Source organism: Rhamphochromis sp. 'chilingali' (genome assembly GCF_963969265.1).
Source record: "Rhamphochromis sp. 'chilingali' genome assembly, chromosome: 16".
Lineage (NCBI taxonomy): Eukaryota > Metazoa > Chordata > Actinopteri > Cichliformes > Cichlidae > Rhamphochromis > Rhamphochromis sp. 'chilingali'.
Window position 1 is genome coordinate 34,468,595 of NC_137943.1, and position 17,052 is coordinate 34,485,646.

The 17,052-nt window shown below is 42.8% G+C and overlaps 2 protein-coding genes across 5 annotated transcripts; one reads left to right on the plus strand and one right to left on the minus strand.

Annotated features, from left to right (window-relative positions):
- Positions 1 to 3,407: 3,407 nt before the first annotated feature.
- LOC308383391 (uncharacterized protein) lies at positions 3,408 to 8,954 on the minus strand. Of its 4 annotated transcripts, XM_080861319.1 has the most exons (4): positions 8,688 to 8,954; positions 8,344 to 8,573; positions 4,631 to 4,942; positions 3,408 to 4,491 (listed from the first exon to the last, which is right to left on the minus strand). In XM_080861319.1, the coding sequence occupies exons 2-4, from the start codon at positions 8,411 to 8,413 to the stop codon at positions 4,286 to 4,288; spliced, it is 588 nt and encodes a 195-aa protein (XP_080717445.1). In that variant the 5' UTR covers positions 8,414 to 8,573; positions 8,688 to 8,954; the 3' UTR covers positions 3,408 to 4,285. The 4 variants fall into 4 exon arrangements, with proteins under 4 accessions (XP_080717445.1, XP_080717444.1, XP_080717443.1 ...); XM_080861318.1 differs by having other exon boundaries at positions 8,344 to 8,954; XM_080861317.1 differs by lacking the exons at positions 8,344 to 8,573; positions 8,688 to 8,954 and adding an exon at positions 6,944 to 8,329.
- A 3,752-nt stretch (positions 8,955 to 12,706) lies between these two features.
- Positions 12,707 to 15,706, plus strand: LOC308412964 (transcriptional regulator Myc-2-like). The gene is made up of 3 exons (XM_080907695.1): positions 12,707 to 12,910; positions 13,515 to 14,127; positions 15,162 to 15,706. Exons 2-3 carry the CDS (start codon positions 13,524 to 13,526, stop codon positions 15,662 to 15,664), a joined length of 1,107 nt encoding a protein of 368 aa, XP_080763821.1. The 5' UTR covers positions 12,707 to 12,910; positions 13,515 to 13,523; the 3' UTR covers positions 15,665 to 15,706.
- Positions 15,707 to 17,052: the final 1,346 nt, after the last annotated feature.

Consider the following 17,052-nt stretch of genomic DNA (forward strand, 5'->3'; position numbering starts at 1 on the left):
AGACTTAACACATTTATTTTAATGCATTTTAAGCACATAAGCACCACCAGTCTTGTCTTTTGTCCAATAGGAAGTCTGAAGACTCGTTACATTTCAGCTCGTCCTTGTTTGGCCTCAGCTGCATCAGAGCGCCACTTCTCCCCAGGTTCACCAGAGGAAACACCACTGCACAAAATGCTTTTCCTCCCAGCTGCTGCTCTGTGCTGTCTGTGTTCAGGTGAGTGTTTCCAGCCAATCAGGAGACATCCAATTTTAACAAAGACCATGAAAACAACCGTGTGTGTGTGTGTGTGTGTGTGTGTGTGTGTGTGTGTGTGTCCACAGTGCTGGTTACTGTGGCAGCAGAGCTGACTCAGGGTGATTTAACATTGACCAGGAATGTTGGAGAAAATTCCTCCTTCAGCTGAGGAGGGACTGAACAGCGTGATGGAAGATTAGTATTCTGGTACCAGAAACCAGACAAATAAGTTTTTACAGCGATTCTTAACATAGATAAACTCGACAGTCAAGTTGAATCAAGTTGTAATCTTCCTCAGAAAGATGATTTCTCAATGTGAATAAACAGAATGGATGTGAGCTTCAGAGAGACAAAGTTAAACCTGTTCAAGCAGCCACACACTACAGCTCCTGTTTCAAAACTGATCATCACAATAACAAATGATCCCTGCAGCCTGAACAAAAACCAACAGATGTCAGACAGTGTCTGTGACAGGAAGAGAGCAGTAAACCACAGCCCAGCTTCACGTTTCACCTCCATCTCAGAGTCACAAACATACTGAGCTCACAGACTTAATTACCACAATCAGAAGTTGCTGCAGAAATGAAACTTTCTCAGATTAATATTTCAGCAGCTGTCAGCAAGAAATCACAGACACAACAAAAGAAATCATTTATTAACTTCTGCAATAAGTAACTATTGTAAAATGATGCAATAATAAAAATGTCTTTTGATGACAAGTTTGGAAACACTTCCTGTGGCTCAATCGCAGGACAATAAAAACTGTTTTGACTGAATATAGTTGAGGTTCGGTTTTAGTAAATGTTAGTATATTAATAAATTAAGGTGTCTCTTTATAATACCAAACATCTGGATTGCAATAAACTTTGAAGCTAATGCAGCACTACTGTTATTGATCTTGGTTGGATCACATGTCTTATTTGGAGAGGAATCTCTACAGAAGTGTTTCAATATTGGAATAGAACATTGTTTAACCTGTAATGATTGTAAAGTAGAAATAAACAGCTCTGGGATGTGGTCAAACAGCAAATTCACATCATGTGTGTGCAGCTAACATGTCAAACTGTGTGACGCTGTCATCATCAATGTGGACATGAATCAATGACGAAGGTTTGCAACGCTGTGTTCAATCTATGCCCCAAAGAATGAAAGTAAAACGAGGTTCAACCTGGTGAAAGCAAAATGAACCTTAGAAAGCAAATGAGTGAAAGTTTGTTTTTTTCTTTTGCCTATAGCAGCACGACGAACGGGGTTTAGTAACTGCTCAGATTAACTATCATTTAAATATTGATTAAATATTAAACTCACATGTGCTGATTCAGTGCAGCAGCACATGTGATGTGACAGTAAAAGTGATTTGATTAAACACAACGATGAGCATTTAGACTGATTTCAGCCTCAGACATAAATGTTTGCAAAAGCTTCACGTGAAATATTTCATCTGTAAAATTATTATTGTTGTTATATTGTAACTAGTGCTGTAACGAATTAACGCGGATCGCCTCGTGCGTGGGGCTGCACGGTGCTAACGCGTTAATGAGCTAACCGTGCTAACGCGTTGACGCCGTGCAGCCCCACGCACGAGGTGATCCGCGTTAACTCGTTACAGCAGATTTGCCGTCTTAATGCGGTTATGGTGGCCTCAGCCATGTTTCCTCCTCTGGTCCAGTTCTCCTGGAAAAGACAGAAGAAGAACGGCGGAGAAGTGGAGGAGCTGCCCCCTGCTGAGGGAGAGCAGCTGGAGCTCAGAGAGGCGGGATGGACAACTTCTATTTTAGTAGATTATACAGATGATCTCTACACGTACAGATACAGCTGCTATGTCAAGCATGAGGGGGAACATGGAGGGTCAACCAGAAAAAGGCCCTTAAGCCTTGGTGCCTGTTCCACTGTGAATCCCCTTAAAGACACGGACAACACACGTCTTTTGTGTTTCACTTCCAGGCTCCACAGGCCTCTCTTCCAGTCTCAGTGCAGGGTGAAGCTGCTCTGCCTGCTGTACACAGTGCTGATAGTGAAGAGTCTGGTGTACTGCTGTGGACTCTCTCTGCTGATGATGCTCACAAACAAGGGAGCGTCCACCAACTGCACACATGCTGACTGACTGTTTCCTCACACTCTTAGTAGGTGAAAATAAAAGCGATGTGTTGTGGCTCAATGTGGGGGGTTTATGGGGAGGGGGGCAAGTTTGTTTTTGGTTTTTTGTACTTACCCTGACATTCATTTGAAATTTGTTTGAAATCTGTTTGAAATTTCATCAGTAAATAAACATTTTCATGTTTGGAGGAAACGGGTCTCTCTTGTACATGAGACATGAGTCTCAATGGGACTAAATGTATAAATAAAGGTTAAATAAACTAAAAATGATGCTCAAAATATTGCTATTCTTGCACGTTTCACATGCGCTATAATCTATTATGTCACCAGGGTCAGACTAAATAATTTAATAATTTTTACAATTAGCAGAGTCAGGCGCAGAAATGTTTAAATGTGATAACTGATTATATGTTCAGAGTTGCATTTAATACTGATCCTCAACTACAACAGACTTTATTTTTTCAGTTACTATTTAATTTTTAAATTAATAAAAAGTCTGAATAATTAACCAGATCAAAGACACAATGTACTACTGACTGTTGGCTTCTGTAACTGTTTTTACAAGTGTCATTGTCTTGATTTATCCACTTCTTCAGTTAAACGTCCAGCAATGATTCTGTGAGATAATATTTAGACATTTTGTATTTTTCTTTTGTGATGAAACCAAATTAAAAGTGCATTTCATCACCCTGTATTTACACATGTATAATGATAAAGTTCAAATAAGTTCATTTGTCAGCTGTGAGTTGAGGATTTGAGCTGTTTCTCTCACAGGTGAAGAACACAGATCCTTCCTGGAATCATTCTTGAAGCAGAGTTCCTGCTTGTAACTGTCATTGTGTTATTAAAGTGAAAGCCACAGCTAACGGTGTGGAGGCTGCAGAGCAGAAACCCACACAGCCCGTCTGCTGCAGGAGAGCAAGTTTGATATGTGAATGCTACATTCATATACGTCGTTATGCATCAAAGACTGAAACGAGAAACACGTTCATCAGAATCAAGTCTTTATTTTTACATAAAACAACTACACTGTTACGGTAGGTTTCAAGCATCAACCCACATGAATGGCACAGCTGCATGATCCTGGAGTGAAGCCAAGAGGCACCATTACTTTTTCTGTAACATTTAAAGAGGAAAAGATTTTGAATGTTTGAAACCCGAAACTGAATAACTGGTTCAAACACAGATGTGCTGGACTGCTCTGCTCACTGAAAACGTCATTATTTTCTCCAAGCGCTAGATGTTTTTTTTAAACCTGTGCTGAATCTGTACAAAACAAGTTTGTGATTGTAAGAATAAATCTCACATATTCACTATACAAGGACCCAGAACTGAGAAAGAATATATCTTTGCATTTGGATTGGTGGAAAAGGGAACAAGCCACCTTCTTCTTATATACAAAGTGCAACAAATGTCATGTAAAGAAAAAAACCTTTCCTCTTGTGTTATCAGTCAAGAAGAAAAATATACATTCCTTAAAAAAAAACCAAGCAGCTCTTTACTATAATGATCATAGCACATGTATGTTCCCTGTCTTTGTGCAGGGTTTTGATAGTTTGCATACCTGACGGAGAAAAAAAACAAAACCTTATACAAAAGAAAGAAGACTCCATATGAAACATTTACACTTTAAAACAACGACTGTTTTAATATTTGCATATCTATTTTATAGTTTCAGGTGGTTATATTTAAGAAGGGTATAAATGATAAACATTTCTCCAAACCACCAGGCATGTCCCAGCGGGAGGTGGTCCCGGGGCAGACCCAGGATACGTTGGAGAGATTATCTCTTTCGGCTGGCCTGGGAACGCCTTGGTGTTCCTCCGGACAAGCTGGAGGAGGTGACTGGAGAGAGGGAGGTCTGGGCTTCTCTGCTTAAGCTGCTGCCCCTGCGACTCGGCCCCGAATAGGAGGAAGAAGATGGATGGATTTTACCAGCCACAACTTAATTTATATGTCTGCCTGCTCATGTGGGGAAATCTGAGTGTGAAAGATGCCAATCAGAAAGCAGTCAGCATGTGTGCAGTAGGTGGACGCTCCCTTGTTTGTGAGCATCATCAGCAGAGAGAGTCCACAGCAGTACACCAGACTCTTCACTATCAGCACTGTGTACAGCAGGCAGAGCAGCTTCACCTCGTGTATAGAAGGAAGATAATCTGTGGGTGGATAAAGAAAAGGAGTCAAATGTTTGGAGCTGCAGTGAGAAATGTCAGTCCTCTGCTGCTCTGCTCTCTTTGACAGCATCTCCACATGAAGCTGAATCACTGCTGAACACAGTCACCAAGCCTTCATTACCTTGTTGTGTTCGGGCCTCCACTGTGCCCCCCTCGTGCTTCACCCAGCAGCTGTATTTATATGTGTCAGAATGGCTCCCATCAACCATCCTGATGGCAATGGTGCGTCCCGCCTCTCTGAGCTCCAGCTGCTCTCCCTCAGCAGGGGGCAGCTCCTCCGCTTCTCCGCCGTTCTTCTTCTGTCTTTTCCAGGAGAACTGGACCAGAGGAGGAAACATGGCTGAGGCCACACACAGCAGGGAGCTGTTCCCCTCCAGGTGGGCTCTGGATGCTGCTGGGTACACGCTCACCACGGGCTTCACTACCTGCTCATCTGAAGTTTGACAGCAGCAACAAGCAGCACAGACACACATTCACACAGTCAGCAGCAGCTTCCAGCACTGCACTGCATTCAGTCTGATCCTGGAAACTACATGGACTCTGATCACTAAACTACTCATCAGCACAAAGTTCACTACATACACTGGATTCAGTCTGATCTGGAAACTACATGGAAAAACATCACATGGAAACTGAAAAACACTTTTAAAAACAGAAATACAGTTAAATGGCAACTGTGTTTGCTCGCTTTTTTTTGTTTTTTTGAGATTTCTATAAAGTACCAGTTTGCGGAAAAACATAATTACAATTAAATTGAATGAATTCAATAAGATTTTTACATATTTAAATAACATATTTATCTTCACATAAAATTACAGGATTATGCTCAGCACCGTACTTATCTAAAGATATAAAGACAAGAATGTCTTGTAATGCTTCAGCCTTCATTCAAGTTTCATTTTGCCTCTTACCTGTATTTAATTTTATTTAATTTTAATAACTGTACACTCTGTTTTTGGTAACTATTGTCCATGATGTAAATAAGTTTAAAAAAAAAAAGTGCTGTTTGTTTGTATTTGTGTTTTTCTGGCTGCTGTTACAACCAAATTTCCCCTTGTGGGACAAATAAAGGATGTTAGTATATAGCCTTAACTTTATCCCCCGTTTATGTTTTGCTTTCAGAGGAAAAATAATCACAAAGAAAACATTTTCATAAAAGAACACAGCACACGTGCATCTGTATTATCTGCATCACGGGTTATATAAATGTTCTTTACAGCAATGTATCCTACTAGAAAATGTTTATTATAGTTTACAACAGACATTTTGATCAATATATATTTCAGTCTCATTCCAAGAAAAAAGTGTAAATAACTATTTTAAACATTTTGTTTCAACTTTAAAAGTTAAACACTTTATTCCATGTTTGGGAAATTCTTTGTTATAGCAGCCGACATGAAATAATCCACTATGGTCACATGATTAACAATAAACAATCTGAAGAGGAAGTTTTAAATTGTGCGCTATGTCACTCTCATTAAACCCGTTTGCATATTCTACAAAAGCTTTTCATTATTAGATTAACTTTTCTCATGTACTTTTCATTTACTATACATCCAACATGCGTGCCAATATGAATTACTTTGTGCCAATCCAATTTTCTATCAAATGTATAAAATTATAGTAATTAGCATATGCAAATTACTTTTAACATTCTTTAAAATTTTGAGACTATATACACACAATTATATTTAACCTTTAAAAAATGCTCTTAAGAACAAAGACGCTGTGGAGATTCTGAGTAAATAAGCTGAATTTTATAGATCAGGATATTCACTGTGTAGCTAAGATTGGACTTTTACGAATAAATTCTTTACAAATCCTACCATGTGGATTCATGGATTTTTTTTTCACATTCTGTCTCTCACAGTTGAAGTGTACCTCTGGTGCAAATTACTGACCTCTGTCATCATTTTAGGTGGGGGAACTTGCACAATCGGTGGCTGACTAAATACTTTTTTGCCCCACTGTACCTGTCTTAAATATATGACCTGAATAAATGGACAAACATGGTAAGCATAACCAAAGCAACATAAAGAAACATAATTTACCAGACATTTGCCTGTAAACAGAAGAAAATTCAAATGACCTGATGGTCAGTAGTGTTTTCTTTAAGAAACATGCATGGATGTGATGAATGTAACTACTGCTACCACAAACAAACCCGGGAGAGTGTGTTAAGCAAAGTTACACCAGCAATGTCTAAATTAAAGTATTATGGCTGACTAAGTGGTAAATGAGTTCATGCCAAACCACTTTGTCACAGGCAGTCACCATGTGATGGGCAGAGAATGTCCTTCGCTCAAACACTAAGAAATGTCTGTGTGTTAACACAGTTTCGTGCTTCTTTAAAACCTCGTGCTCTGGCACAAACAGCTAGGTTTTCTTTTTCAATCTTTTCAGCGTGAGCACTGCATCAGTGAAGAGGCATCACCTGGTTTTCCAAAGTGTCCAAAGATATTTTGCAGGACATCATACTGGATGTCCATCATAATGGACCGAGGCGTCTGTGTCTCGTCTCTTCTTGGGTTTGTTTCTCCCACAGATTAACCCTGTGATAAGACTCCTTCATGAACACAGCTATGTCATTAAGTAAATTAAAGAGTGATCCACTTTCAACAACACTTTGTGTTGTGTCAGCAAGCACAAGATTAAGTTTGTCTGCATAGCACAACAGAGGTGTGGCGTGTACTGGCCTCTGGTGGTGGTGAGGCCGGTCTGGTGAGCACGGCGATCTCAAGCGTGGCGCACGCCTCGCTCGCCAGTTCCACTCGAGCAGGCTCCCCTGGCACGGGGACCTCCAGCTCCTTGCGCGGCCCATCCGTCACCGCCGTCGCTCCCCGCTGGAGCAGCCCATCGCACGACTCCTCCCTCGCTACTACTTCCTCCGTCGCTACTACTCCCTCCGTTGCTACTACTCCCTCCGCCGCCACTCCCGGCTCGAGCAGCCCCTCACACAGCTCCTCCTCCTCCTCCAGCCGGCGCAGACCCTCGCGCACCTCGTCTGCCGCCTCCTCCACCGCTTCACTGTCCTCGGGACACACCTGTGGGGGTGGCGCCCAGGCCCAGAGCAGCGCCGCCAGCTCCCCAATCCTTTCCAGGTGGCGCTCGGACTGGTCCTGCAGCTCTTCCTGCTGGCGACGCACCTCCGCCGCCTGCTCCCGCTGGGCGGCCGCCATTTCGACCACCATTTGGGCCAGCTCCTCCATTCCCTGGCTCCGATACGGACCCGCCGTGCTGTCTCCTGGGTTTCGGCACCAATGTGGCGAGAATAAGGCACGGTGGGACCACGGAGTATCATTCGGAGCCATCTTTATTTACATCTCACCACAACAATCACCAAACCCCTGAGTCCCCGTGTTTTTAACTAGGCGGGCGTGATTAAGGACGCCGTGCAGGTGCGTCCGCCCTCCCTGCATGGCACCGCAGACCACGCCCCACCACAGCAAGTTTACAAAGTGCTGCCTGTGGATGCATCGCACCTCGCTATGGAGACAAGCCTCTCCTGCACGGCCTCAGTAACATACCTGATGATTACTGAACACGGATCATAACCTGTGATGTTTTGGGTTGTGTCTGGCTGAACAGAGAACCTGCCAGCTTTCTGGACGTCACTGTTGATGCTCTCTTGAATGAGATGGCCGAGTGCATCAGTCACTGAGTTGACAGTCATTGTGGAAAGTAGGGTGATGAGACACCTTCTACCTCTTCATCCACTGGACTCATGCAACTTCTTGCTTTTCTCATTGCAGTCATTCAAATGTTCTCCAAGGCACTTATCATACTTGCCTAATAACACAATCAGAACGTTACCATGATCGATGGTGTTCTCACCCCACGTGTGCAGCCTCGTTCTCCACATGCCCATAGCTGAGTCCCCTCTTCCCAAGTACTTGGACCACATCCACTATACGCTCCAAAACTCGCCGTCTCGAGTCACTCGTGCTCTGTGAGCTGACAACTGACTGCCAGCAAACAAGCTGCTGATGTTACACTTTGAGCACCTTAAGAAAGAAGCTTCAGCGCAGGTCTGGTGTGTAGTGCTCTTTTCATGTCAGTCCGCCCTGCAAATCCCCGACGCACAAAGCAGAAGAATAAACGTCAATAAAAAGTCAGCACAATGAAAATAAACTTGGTTTATAACTGACCCGGATAGACTGCAGGTCATAACTTCTGACCTGAAGTTCCTCCGCCCCTGGAACCGCCCCGGGTCTCTCCTCCTCCTGCCTCCCCTTTCTCTCATCCACCTGCTGGCCTCCACCACTTGCTAATGTTACTGAATCTGTGGAAGCTCCACCACAGACACCACCAAACAGTTGAGTTATCTTTACATATTTGGCAGCGTCTGCCTGAAGGGCTTGTTTCCTTTTGGCACTCATTTTTTTCTGCACCTTCTTTCTGTTTTTTCTTCTCCGTTTTCTTTGGTTTGTCTCTGATGAGATTGCTTTCAGAGCCGTTGCCCAAACGAGAGGGGGGGGGGGGGGGGTGCATCCGACCTCCTCGGCTGTAATTGGTCCAGCTCAGAGTCGATCATGAACAACTGGCCAATCCACCACCTTTCATCATTTATGCCGTTACAAAAACGCAGCCTGTCCAGCTGTGCACTCCAACACACTCCTACTGCCTCTGCAAGTTCAGTTATCAGTTACCACAATAATTAAAAACAGTTCAAGTTGGACTGTTTGTTAAAAGTAACTATAATGTTTTAATACATTAATGTTATCGGTTCAGTTTTTCCATCTGCATCCAGGTCGCTGAATGAAAGATTTTAACCTCCTGAGTAAGTCAGTGAATCATTAAGACAGTTTTTGAGATTCTTCACTCAGTGTGTTTAAAATCTTTCTTGGTCTCACATTATAATTTCTTTATTTTGACTTTTTTTATTTTCTTTCTAAATTATCAGCTTTTTTCCAAACGTGTTAAATTGTTTTGTTAATTTAAACATGTTGCTAACACCACTGCAGCTTTTTGTTACTTCCACACGCAGCTTCCTCCTGTCTTCCACAATTCTCTTTTTGTACTTCCAGTGATTCACCACAGGATGGCGCTCCATCTCTTTGCTTCTCTCTTTCAAACCGAGGCAGACGTTTTTATTTGTGTGAGAAGTTGTCAGATTTATAGTAAACAGGAAATACTTTGTTGCCATGGATTCAGTGAGTCAAACTGGTGCAGCGGTGTGACGTATACCTTGGAGTGTGATACAGCCTGACACTGTATCACTGTCTGAAAAAGTATCTTAATCCTTGATTAAGGTTGTTATTTATGAAAACATGCTCATCTTTTAAAATGTAAGGCTCGCCTATCATCGGCTCTTCTATTCAGGTCTTTAAGTTAGAAATTCCAGTTAGTCGGATGTTTTTGAAGCTGTCCTTGGTTATATGTGGACAACTCTGACATTAACTGGCCTGTTCCTCCAGCTGGAGTCTTTCCTGGGTTCATGTTGTGTTTTGTCTAATGCCATATTCATGCAGCCTTGCTGGAAGTCAGTTATGTACGTCAGAAAGCCCAGATTACATCTGATTACAAACACTGGGAACACAAATCTTAAACACTTGTTTGGTTTAAATAAATGTGTAGTTTGAATATTTCAGCTAAATCTTCTGCTTTGTTATGTTATGAAATTAAATTTAGGAAAAATTAATATAACTTCTATTAAAATGGCACATACTCTATCCACTTACCTCCATCCCTCCATCCACAGACAACAATAAGAATTTATGGTTATGGTTGGTAATGCAGTGTGTTGTTACAGCCACAAGAGGGCAGCAACCTTAAGGTTTTATCTTTAGCAGCAACATTTATATAGATGATATTTTATTAAAGGTAAATGTTATTCATGTTATATTGACGGTATTGTAAAAAGCAGGCAGAATTATAAAGAATAATAAATTAAATCTAACAAAAAACTAGACGTGGAAAATGCAAAGATAAACAAGAATCCTGCAGTTTGAGGCAGTGTGAGGTTTTGACCAGCAGGGGGCAGCAGAGTAAAAGGCAGGAGGAGCTGCTGTTAAACAAAGGTTGGCTCAAATCATGAAATAGTGTTGCATGCGGTGGGTTGTGTATTTTATAGTGATATCCGGTGCACAGTGAGTGTTTCTGTAGCACTTTGAAGTCCTCAGCGTATCCCAGAGTATCTGCACCTGTGTGTTTTCCTCAGCTGTGTCCACTTCCCTTAATTAGACCCGTGCTTATTTATGGTGCTGCCTCCACTTTGTTTCTTGGCGTGTCTGTGAGCCTCTTCTGTGGTCTTTGTGTGTCATGGATTTAATAAACAGGTTTGCTGTTTTTATTCTGGGTCTTCTCTAAGATGCTGTTAAAAAGCTCACCACCCTCCAAAACACCTTCACAGGTAGGTCTTCTGGGCCAGTGGCTTTTCCCCACCTCTCACTCGATCCTCTGCGCTTCCTGATTTTCTAACTGTCATCCTCTCATTTCTACATTCATCACATCCCCAGAGTACTCCTTCCATCTTCACACTCCTTTCACTTGTTAGCACATTATCATCTCCATCCTTAATCACTTCTGTCCTTTCCTGCTTAGTCGATCATTACAAGTCATTTTCTCCTCCTTTGGTATCAGCCTGAAATACAGCTTACTGGGCTTTTTGCTTTGTCACCTCTTTGTCGTACACTTAAGCTCCCAGTACTTCCACTTTCTTCAGCTTCCTGAATATCCCACTTTTTTTGCTGACCCAAATACCTTCCTGCACTGCCTCATTCCACCACCAAGTCTCCTTGTATTTCCCGATACACCAAACACTTTCTTGGCCGTTTCCTCAGCACTTCCAGTCATCTGCTAAGTCCTTCCTACCACCCAGAGCCTGTCTCAGCTCCTCCCAAACTGTGTGCGGCATTCTTGGCTCTGCATTCACTCACTTCCTCCCACAGACTTCCATCTGATGCCCCCTAGCTGCATTCTCGTTAAATCTAACACTCTTGGCCATCATCCAGTGTTCCTCCCTCCTCTTGAAGTACAGGTTCACCAACAACCTTTTCACCTGCTCATCACCTGTGTCCCCTTCCCTGACACGTCCACTGAAGTCTGCTTCAAAAAGCTGGTTTAAATGTACCTCTGAGGACATCAAATACAGCAACAGGCTGTAATGAAGCAATAAACAGCCGATGCAGCTGTTCCTCGTGACATCTTTAACAGCTAAACATCTGGCGCGCCTGTTGCCTCAGTTTCTGTGTTTCTGCTTCTTTCACCTCATTTTTGATGGGAGGGTCTAAGATATGAGGAGAGAAATAAAGGATGTACACCCGGGAAATGAGACCTGGAGATGGTTGAAGCACATTCTTTCATTTTGTGAATTTAAAAATAAATAAATAGTTTCTTCATAGGTCTTGACCATGGAGCCCATAATCTGTTCTTTATATTTCAGTTTCATAGATGTTATTTTGATGTTGTCTTTCCCAGAATTAATTTAGATGACATCAAAACAGAGAAAATAAAAAATCACATCAAAGTAAAATGAATAAATATAATAACAGTATATTTGCTGTGCTGAATTCTTGTTTCTCATTTTAGTGGCTTTGTTTATAATTTTTCAAAATAGTTGTTTAAATATGTTTTGTTTTTGTTTAAAATTCCTTCTCTTAGGTTAGTTTTCCTTTAAAATTTTATTTTATTCTTTAATGATATTGTAATTGTTTTTATTTTATCAAACTTGATTCATTTAATACATTTTCTATTAGCAGATTACTTTTTTTTTTTTTTAGTCTTTTAATCTAGTTTTAAATCTTTCTATTACATGTCGTGTTTTGCTTTTGCATTCGGAGCTCGTGATCGTTTTCTTCGTTCTGTTGTTTGTTTGTTTGTTTATTCAATCCAGGTTTTCTTTCGATAAACATTGTTTTTCTTGTTTGTTTTCATGACTTCATCACGGGATAAGAGCGGGTTTCCCGGAACTTTGTTCCTTTACATCACTTACAGTCACGACCACCCTCTTACCATTCACAAAAAGTACACGTCCGCTGAGTAAAATAGTTCCCATATTTTGCACATCTTCATGCTGAATTTAAAGTAAAACTAATACTACAATCAAGCTTTTATGGCAGAAATGCACTAAAGGTTATTTTCTAAAGGGTCAGCAGCACATCGATAGGTCCCGTTTGTTTACTACGTAGTTCGCATTTGGCGGGAAGATTGTAGTGCCGGCGGATGAAGATAAAGCCGGAGTATTTAATGTGTGTGAAGCAGCTGATGGCTGAGTTTCACGCTGAGACGGCAGAGCAGCTGGGCGACACTGAGGGACCGTTATAGCGTCTGTTCTCGAGAAACTGAGGATTATTTAAGACTGACAGGCTCTGCTGGACAAAGCCCGCTATAAGTTTACTCGTTACTCGCTTGAACATTTGGACCTTTTTCACGTTTTCACCTTAACTGTTGGAGAAAAACGGTAAGTTTATGTCTGAAGCTTTCTGGATGCTTTTCTTTGCTGTCGTTTAACTTTTCGCTTAGTCAGTTTAAAATGTGTGCCGAATTTATCGCTGATGTTCGTTCTTCGCATTTTGACCGTTTTTCCTTTGATGCGTGACTCTGAATAAATGATTCAATGTTATTAAACTAGCGTCGCGCATTTTGACAGCTGAGTTTCGCATATCTGCAGAAGTTCTCGCCTGTCTGGAGACTTTACTCATACTGAAGCTCTGTGTTTAACTCTGCTCTGCAACCTTTACTTATGTCTTTTAACCGCATATTCTGTTCTTATTTTTTGATAAAATTACTACTTTTAAAGCTGTTACGCATGTTAAATCCCGAGTTTTAATACATTTGAGTGAGTGTATCTGCACTGCAGATGTGTGTAGTGCTGTTTACTGATGAAGGATCTTTGCTTTCTATTATGTAAACTCGGACTTTAATCCAAAGAAAGCTAAACTAGCTGTTTTTTGAATGGAGTCTGGCATGCTTAACTGATTCTCCTGCACTGTTGTAATATCAGATGGTTTTTGATGTTGTGGTCATGTGCTTGGCTCAGGCTGACCTCCTGTTGTGTTTCTCAGGCCGCCGTCATGCCGCCGGTGTTGAACAGCACAAACTACGATTATGACTACGACGTGGTCCAGCCCTACTTCTTCCTGAATGGTGAAGAGGAAGACTTCTACCCTCCTCCACGCAGCCAGCTCCTGCCGGCTCCCAGCGAAGACATCTGGAAGAAGTTCGAGCTGCTGCCTACACCTCCCTTGTCCCCCAGCCGGAGACCCTCCCTGTCTGCCGCCGACCACTTGGAGGCGGTGTCTGACCTCTTGGACGATGACCACAGCTCCTCTGCAGCATTTCTGCAGTCCTTCATCATCCAGGATTGCATGTGGAGCAGCAGCTTCGCCGCCGCCACAGAGCTGGAGAAGGTGGTGTCAGAGAGGCTGGCCTCGCTGCGGGCCCGCCGGGACTCCTGCAACACTAAGACCATCACAGACAGAACAGCTGACGAGCAGGTGGGCGGGTCTCAGGTGAGCGCTGGGTACCTGCAGGACTTCCACACCTCGGTGACAGACTGCATTGACCCCTCTGTGGTGTTCCTGGGTGAGAAGCAGATGGATGATGGTGTGGCGATGGAGGTGGGGTCTGAGCTGAGACTGGACTCGCCACCACCCAGCAGCAGTGACAGCGAATCAGGTGAGTTTTATTTTGAAAAGCCAGCTCTTTAATCCTGAGTATCAGAGTCACTGAACTCTGAATTCTGCTTTTCTCCGACCTTTCCTTCACTTCTCATTTACCCTCTGAGACCAGTGGTTAGAAACAAAGAAGCATCAGGTAGGATCCACTTGCATTTTGGGAAATGTAGTAACCCAGTGATTTTCAGAGCATCTCAAAATACTGCATCTATTGATATCCAACACTACTGTGGTGTGGCCATCCTTTAATTACAGCGTCTGGGAACAGCCTATCACCAAGCAGGCAAATATCCTGCAGGCTGTGTGAGGATTTTCATAACAGAAGTAGAAACGACAGACTTTTCCTAAAGTAGTGAAATTATTTTTAATTTATTAGACTTACAAATATTAGATGCTGCAAACATTGTGACATCCTGCACGCGTGTGCGCGCGCACACACACACACACACACACAGGTCAGATCTCTGAGTCAGGGAGCCTAAACAAGGCGGGGCTCAACAGGCTCAGGTGCGTTGGGGTCCAATCAGCTGACATAAGTGAACTCCTTAAAATCAGTAGCTGGTTTTCTTCTTGCGGTCAGTACTTTTACATCACAGGAAGTGCAGAGGACAGTCAAATGATGTGGGGGCTCTCAGTGAAGCCGTGCCTGTCATCCCAGATCAGACCAGCTGTTCAGAAAGCTTCACCACAGGGCTCTTTCTGTTCCTCATACGTCACCATTATTTTGACGCTATAGTTACTGTGGATAGTAGTACACTAAAACGTAACCTTGGTCTGAATTAAGCTGTGGATTAAAATATCCACCAGTACTGTCAGTGTCAGCAGACATCTGAGAAATGTTTTCATTGGCCGGTAAATGTCTGAAAAATATGGAAGCGAGGAGTTCAAGGAGGGCACGTTTTCTGTCTCGCTCTGCTGCTTTCACTCGTTTTCTGTCCCTGTTCAGTCACTCGTCCATCAGCAGGACGGTGGTTTTGGCTCAGACCGCGATCACTTTTATTTACACCAGAATGTTTTTCCTTGTTTTTTTCTCAGAAGAGGAAGATGATGAAGAGGAAGAGGAAGAGATCGATGTGGTGACAGTGGACAGGAGAAAGTCATCTCGACGGTCCCACACCTCCCCTCTGGTCCTGAAACGCTCTCATGTCAACATCCACCAACACAACTACGCTGCCCAGCAACCCCCTGAGAAACGTGTGAAGGCGGAGAGCAGCAGCGCGGCACCGAGGCAGAGCGGCGGGCGCCGGTGCTGGAGCCCGAAATCGGAGGGCGAGGACAACGACAAGCGCAGGACTCACAACGTGCTGGAGAGGCAGCGGAGAAACGAGCTGAAGATGAGCTTCATGGTTCTGAGGGACGAGGTCCCAGCGGTGGCCAACAATGAAAAAGCGGCGAAGGTGGTGATCCTGAAGAAGGCGGCGGAGTTCATCATGGAGGTCAGAGAGCAGGAGAGGAAGCTGTTGGCAAAGAAAGATGAACTGAGGAAGAGGAGCAGAGAGCTGAAGCAGAGGCTGCAGCAGCTCAGGACTTCACATTAACATCTGCTCAGTCGTTCTAGTTTCTTCACTTCAGGTTTTAAAGCTAAAATAATGACCGACGTCACCTGAATGCAGCACGCTGCCCGTGGGGCTCGCTGCTCGTCTGTAATCAGGTTTTCTGTTTTTTATTTATTTTTGTTTTTATTGACTATTTTAATTTAAAGTAGTTTTTCAGACATTCCAGTTTATGAGGCGACAATGTGAATAAATATGTGTCATAACTTTAATTTACAGCTGATGATGAACAATAATTTAATTCACTATTTAATCCGTTCACTCCCTAAAGCTTTTGTATTTGTGATTGTGTATTTTTAATTTCAGAGTTCATTTTTATATATATATATTGTTTTTGTTCAAAAGCTTTTTTTTGCACTAAAAGTACATCAGAAGTGTTTTCATCCCTTCAGAATAAAAGCCCTTCACATGTTGGAGCTTCTCTTGATCTCAAAGTGTCTGCTTTGTTTCTGCAAACCTCCCTGTTTGTTTGTAAGTCCCAGAATTCATGTGGTGGTGTGAAACGTGCCTCAGGCAGCCGCTGGATCCCCCTAGAAGGATCAGCTTAAACCCACAGTGACGTTACCCCACAGTCACTGATAAACTTCCAAGTTTCAGTGGAAGTGTTTTCAGCTTCTTGTAACATCTGAGGGTGGAATCGCCAAGTTGGTTCCTTAGAGACAAATTCAGCCTCTTGAAAATGATCCAGCGCATATTCCTGTGGGTCATTTTCATGGCATTTCCTCTGTATTCTGGCCTGAGCTGTTTCTTTTCAGTCATTACTCAACATTTCGGCTGCGTCATCGGAGAACATCCGGCCCAGCGGAGCAGCGTGCAGAGGCTGTCGTGGTGCTGCGCGATTTCCACACTGAACACGGGGTGAAAGTTCAAACCAAATCAGCTGCTCTGCATTTACCAGCCGCATCACTTTAAGAGGGTCAAAGGTCAACCGGCATGGCTTTGACTGAACAGTATCTATATACACATAACTCCCTACTCTAGTAGTTAAATAATCTTTTGACTGAATAGCTGTCAAAGTTAATTTAACTCAGGACCACAGAACGTAACAATCAAACACACCCGAGTTAGTCACATAATTCAGTGTAAGTTCAGGCCAATCACGTTCACACAAAGCTGTCAAACATACAGCTGATCTCAGAAAGCAGCAGGCTGTACACTTACGTAATCAAATATATCCTGATCATGTGTCATACAGCCTGGACTCAGCAAAAAAACTATTGATTGAACACAGAGGTGGTAAATGTGTCCATATGCTGAGTCACGAATGTTCCCACCTGGAAGTGTTCGTTCTTCACTCCACAGAGAATTTACAGGGAACTGTAGGGAACGCAACACGATATGAAATTCAGTTTGTGACTTATGCTCAGATCAGT

What these genes read in the sequence shown, in the direction of transcription:
- LOC308383391 (XM_080861317.1), bottom strand. Translation starts at nt 7,820, where the DNA reads ATGGCTCCGAATGATACTCCGTGGTCCCACCGTGCCTTATTCTCGCCA.
- LOC308412964 (XM_080907695.1), top strand. Translation starts at nt 13,524, where the DNA reads ATGCCGCCGGTGTTGAACAGCACAAACTACGATTATGACTACGACGTG. An exon ending in CAGCAGTGACAGCGAATCAG is followed by an intron (nt 14,128 to 15,161) that starts GTGAGTTTTATT and finishes TTTTTTTCTCAG; the next exon opens with AAGAGGAAGATGATGAAGAG.